Source organism: Scatophagus argus, chromosome 6, assembly GCF_020382885.2.
Source record: "Scatophagus argus isolate fScaArg1 chromosome 6, fScaArg1.pri, whole genome shotgun sequence".
Classification (NCBI taxonomy): domain Eukaryota; kingdom Metazoa; phylum Chordata; class Actinopteri; family Scatophagidae; genus Scatophagus; species Scatophagus argus.
In genome coordinates, this window is record NC_058498.1 from 9493209 (window position 1) to 9499210 (window position 6002).

Sequence of the window (6002 nt, forward strand, 5' to 3'; positions counted from 1 at the left end):
ACTCGAGTAGGAGTATGAGGGTTTTTGCATAAAATTATTACTGCATATCTCAACCACAACCTTGGTAGCATCCCTGAAATAACAAAAATCTCTCTTACCATTTGCAGAGGCCTCTTTCGAAGGTCTCTCTCAGTGACCAGTCTCTCCTGGTCCGTGATGTAGAGTCCACGCTGGGCAAGTGCCTGAATGACAGCATCGTGGCCCAGCAGGGGCTTGGCAGCGTCGCTCTTCAGGATGAGGCTGCCAGCCCTGCAGTAGAGATCTGCGGACAGCAGGAGGCTGGCCACAGGAGGCTTCAGGTGCTCCTGCTCGTACTGGTCTGTGTAGAAGGGGTCCTTTAGGTCTGCTGGGACACTGTCTGTATGATGAAGGGAAGAAAGTGAGATTTTGGGGAAGCAAAATGGAAAAGACATGGATTCATAGAACCTGCTTAAGCAACATCATCATCATCTTTGATGACTTAAACATAAGCACACCAGCTAATTGGAAATTATCTAAACACTAAGTATAAATCTAAGAACATTCTTACCAATAAGGCCTGTGCTGTATGGTGATTGAACCTTAATTCAAAATCTTTAGCTTATTTAGCAAAGAGTTTTCCACTCAGACTCCCTGCCATTACTTTCCTTTGGCAAGTCTGTTTCTTTTTCTTTTCCTTGCCATGCTTTGACAGTCTCTTAACATGGATATGTGTGGATAGACCTCAGCGTTGCTATAGCAACCGCAGGAGGAGTGGAACCCGATCGATTCATCTAGTCTGTATCTCTGCAGCTTCAAGCTCCCTGGGAACACCCTCTCGCTGCCTGCCTCATCAAAGAAAGTGTGTGTGTGTGTGCATCACCTCAAGCAAGTCCACTGCAAGCGGATACTGCAGGAATAATTCAAAAACATTGTGTTTTTGTTGCTTTTATCTCATACCTTTCTTGCCAGTGTTTGCTGAGCTGGGAAAAATTTTATAGACCACTTCTTGAAAAGACAATGAAGGGCTGAAGAGATCAGAACTCATCGCCGTGTCTGCATATAGATCAGAATTTTGCACTGATGAGCGTACGCAGAAAAATGTAGCATGTGATCACGCCCCGACACTGCTGCCCATCCTCCAAAACACCCTCCCATACACTCACACACAACAGTCAATGAATCACCTGCTCAGACTGACCTTTATCAACAAGGTCATCTACAAATGGACTCGGTGTTATTACGGAGCAGAAAAGCAGAGTGCAGCAGTAGCAGCTATCTAGGTTTTATGCTATCTGTAAGTACGATGTTCATACTATTGATCTAAACAAAGAAATTCATCTTTTCTCTAGACCCCAAACCCCCATCCCCTTCATCCTCCAACGGCAGGTCAGAGGTTAGACTGAGCAGTAGCTGAACACTCGAGGCTGATAGCATATGAGCATATTGCTCAGGTAACTTAAAAAAATTACATTTCATTCTTTTATTTTATGTATTTCATCTGTAAATAACTACAACATCAATCCACAGGCAGCACTGCAGGCAGAAAACTCTATTTTCAATCATTCGATCTGATGTGATGATGTGTGATAAAACCAGTTGTAATTTATTTAATTTCATTTGTATTTTAACTTTTAACAATGGAGGGAAGTCTGTGAACCGTCGCATCACATTCACAATATTCTAGTATTTAACTGTTAACAGAGCAGAACCACTACTGTTTGAGTAAGGACATATGTTCACTTGTGAAGGGAATGTGAAAATAATTACCCCGACATTTTCCACAGTATTCAGACTTCTGGTCACAATCAATCTTCCCCTGAGCTCTGCTTGTGAACCAGAACGTAACCTACATTAAACACTGGGATCAGTTTGAGCTGTCTGATAGCATTGTTTTGACCGCAGACGATCTGCTGCACAGGCTACATCTTGCATCTACTGAACTGGATATTCTTCTTCTTCTCCTTCATTGGTGTAATGAAGCAGATGCATGTGAAGTATTCAAAGCATCGTAAGCAAGGATGTGGAGATGAGCTCTCTCTGCCTCTCTCTCGTGCTGTATTTTTGGAATCAGCCCACTTCTGTGTGTCCTCATTGAAAATACACAGAGGATCTGCAGAGAATCTCATGTTTGCCAGGCTATTATAACACAGTGCAGGGAATAATGTGCTCTGCTGTGCGGCTGCAGCACCAGAATACTGCTTTACTATGCCCATATGAACATTAAACAGGTAGACTTGTAATGACTACACTAAAGGGGATCAAATGCTTAACATAATGAATAGGAAAGAACAGAATACAAAAGAAGAATTTATCTTGTCTTGGGCTTACTCTATGTCTTCCATTTTGGATTTATGATGACAAAAAAAACCCACTGTCTTAATAAGTTTTAATAAGCTTTTGATTTGTTGTTTTGTCTTTATCAATCCCTTTAAAATGTCTGACTGGAAATAGTAGATTGGAAAAATGACTATCCTGAACAGAAATCAGCTTGTAAATGTACTGTGGTTTTCCCACACAGAGGCGTCAAGCATCTCATCTCTCTACCCGCGGGACACATGTTTTGGAATAAAAGTCTGGGCAAGCAAAAATTGATGTCAGAAGATTGATTGCGGCACAGACAAAAATACAGAAAGGGAATAACCGTGAATTGTAACTTGTTTAATCATCCCTCTTGCAATCTGACTGTGATGTATTTCCAAGGCCCCTCACAAAGTGATCGGCCTCAGATAGAAACCTCTGAGGTGAGGTTTTCCAAAATCGAGCTTTACTTCAGTGTAAGTAAATGGATCAAAGTCTAATCCATAACACAGGCTGTCATTTAAGCCCAAAATGCTGCTCATTTTTCATTATTTTAAATGAAGCATATTTTGTTCCTTATTCATTATATTAACACAAAATTATAGGTCTAATTCATTCAGGTCAATGACACACATTTAGTTACTGTAATGGCAATGCTGGAGTAAGCTCACAGACAGTAGTGTGGGTCACATATCTCAGGATCTGATCTGTGTGTCACATGGGAAATAAAAGCAAAATTGGGACACAATCAGTGCTGGGAAACTCGCTTCAGTGTGACACACACTGATTTTCTTTTTGAGCTGTTTTATGTTAGATGCACCAAAGCCTCATCTCGTTCGGTTAATGTAGCTTGTGTTTCCTTACCTGGCAGAGGTGGCTTGAATTTATAATTGCAATTAAATACTTTTCAGTCATCTGCAATCAATCACATGTGGGTGGCATTTGCTTTACTGTTGGCCGGGAGCCATGCATTGCAGCTTTAATTATAGTGCTAAGGTAGAAACATGATGGCACTAATACAAATTCTTGCACATTAATAGCCCAGAAGCGAAAAGAGAACTTGTTCTGCCTCTGTGTTGTATCTGTCGCATAGCATTGAAGCACAAATGTCATACGCAGTGGGGAGTTTGCTCAGGGTTTTAAGAGACTGTCCTGTGAAAGAACTGCGCACTTGCTGGAATTTCGAAACGATGCCATAACCATGTGACAGACATCACAATGAAGCAAATTTACACTCTCAACCAACCCTGAGGGCGATATGTATTACCTCTTCAGACCACTGAATCCCTGTTGCTTGTTCTGTGAAATATGTGTGTCACTGACAGACCACCAAAGCACGAAGTCGTGAGAGGGCTGATGGTGGCTGCTGTCACTCTACAACCATGTTGTTGTAATGCGCAGTGATTGACAACAGAGGGTGGTAAAAGTTATTCGTCATGCAAAACACCTTCAATTTCCAGCAGGTGTAGCTTAAGTGCATCAGTTCTGAGCAATAAAAGCATCATGTTTAAATCACTTGGAATGCAAAATGTGCATTTTGAGTGGTTTGCAGTATAGTCTGAAGAAAACAAATGCAACAAGAGGATTTATTTATTCATTCAACCGGTTCTTTTGAAGCCCAGGTTGATGTTGTGCAAAGTGAGCCTCGTTACAACCCTCCTATATGTATGTGCATCCTCCATACAGGCCAAACAATCAGACTGAATTGCCATTTTGTTTTCACTGTACTGCTTGAAAATGTGGGTGGCACTTCAGAGATACAGCACCAGAGTACACCCATACATCCATATACATACATATATATATATAAATGTGTTCTCCATGTTAGTTCATTTTCAATACAAATTTAAAAAAACATACAGGCAACGTGAACTAATTTCTACCTTTTCATTACAAAACAGGTTTTATCCTTCGATGTGATATTCTGGGGTAAGTACAAAGTATCATGTCATATATAACAATGACATCAAATGAGGCAAGATAAACGTGAAAGCCCACAAACCTTTTCATTTACCCTACGCTGCTGTTAACAAGTATACCCTTTACGTGCTGACAATGTGTATTAAAAAATAAATCTAAAAATCTACATCTGGATGTGTACCACAAGGGTGACATCATCCGTCATTAGTCTGTGTTTTTACACTGAATACTACCAAGCTGGACCACATCCTTATTGATCACTGGGATCCAGCACAGGGAACCGGTTTCATTCCCCCTCCAGGGATAAAACCGACTGTCTTTCCAACACGCATTTCATTTAAAACGGTCCGCAATGGGCAATGGGAAACAGGACACGATGGTGATTGTGAACCAAAACAGGCTTTACTCTGATGGAAAATCACTGTGGTGTTCCTACAGGAGAGGACACTGCCTCGGGTAATCAACGATGAGTCCTTCATAAACAAATACTGTGATGTCTCTACAGAATAGGTAGATGAGGTTTTGTATTTGTTCAGGACTGTTCCGGTGTCACAGCCTTAATGCATTATATTATGGGCCTACAATTATTGTATAGGGTCAAGTAGTAATTAATCAAAATGCTGGCAAACACACACTTAGCTAACCAGGTAACAGGTAACAGACTACAGTAAAGCACCTACCTGTCCCGTAGGCTTTGGCCACAAGCCATGTGAGGCTGCAACAGATTTTGGCCCGGGAGAAGTCATAGTGCTCAAAAGATTTTATTGCTGGAGCAGCGAAGGTCTTCTTAACATCCCTCACGTCCTGAACTTCACCCATTTTTCTCACCCTAAACTGTATTCTTGGACACTAAGGAGCAGGAACACAACGCGAAAGCATCCCACTACTGGAATTTTATGGAAAACAATGAGCGGCTGTAAATTGGTGGGATACGGTATATTTCCTGAGACTATTCACGGGCTCTTTCAGTCATAAATTGCTGGGTTGGTTGCGGGTTATTCGTCTTATTTAGTCTCGTTGACACAATGGGTCGCTAGTCCTGGTGTTTTTCATCCATTCTGATGTCTGCCACTTAAAATTGGTTTCGGCGGACCAGGCTGGGAAGGTTTCCTTGAATTTCAGAAGAAAAACTGCTCCTTGGCTGCAATGAAAACAGAAATATTTCCATTCTTTGGGTTCTTTGGAAGCAGATGGCTTCTCCTTCTTATGTCCAAGTATTCTTGTATGAATAACCTATGTATTTACCAATCCCCCCCCTCTCTATTCACTCTCTCGATGCCGTGGTGCGGTTTTCCTGCCGCACTGTGGCTCTCCAAGCCCTGCACCTTTGTTGCGCCATGCGCATGCGCGGAGGATATCTTCAAATGCTGTCGGGAACATTAAACACTGTTCCAGGTTGAGAGCGATACAGTGTTTGAGAACGGATTACATCCATTACTGTGACATATTTACAACACGAAATGAGGGAAATTTAAACGTTGTCTTTCAACATCCTTCTGCAAATTAATACACAGCTTAATGTTTGAGTTTTCGTCGAACATATGAATGCACGAAAAGAGGACAGTCTACTTGTAATTAGACAGAAAACACTGAAGGATTTTAATTATATCTATATCTATATATATATATATATCCACGTGTTCTCAAGTTCAGGGACCGAGCTCGTAGCTACTTATTCCACCTTGCAGAAGGCAAGAAGAAGTTCAGTTCTCCAGCTACACCCACAGTCACAAACACGGCCTAAGATAAAAGACTGGTATAAACATAAAATGTTTCATTTTTAGTATATCTAATTAAAAACACCCCATGAAGACTTGCTATAA

The 6002-nt window shown here is 41.3% G+C and overlaps 1 protein-coding gene across 4 annotated transcripts in view; it reads right to left on the bottom strand.

Moving 5' to 3' along the window:
* The window catches only part of camsap2a (calmodulin regulated spectrin-associated protein family, member 2a), a 45604-nt gene extending 40110 nt beyond the window's left edge, over positions 1 to 5494 (bottom strand). For all 4 annotated transcript variants that reach the window (XM_046392284.1, XM_046392282.1, XM_046392281.1 and 1 more), the window contains exons 1-2: positions 4860 to 5494; positions 99 to 358 (exon numbers count right to left, since the gene is read on the bottom strand). In XM_046392284.1, coding sequence (XP_046248240.1) covers positions 99 to 358; positions 4860 to 4998 — 399 coding nt within the window. In that variant the 5' untranslated portion in view covers positions 4999 to 5494. The remainder of the gene's footprint in view (positions 1 to 98; positions 359 to 4859) is intronic.
* Between the last annotated feature and the right edge of the window lie 508 nt (positions 5495 to 6002).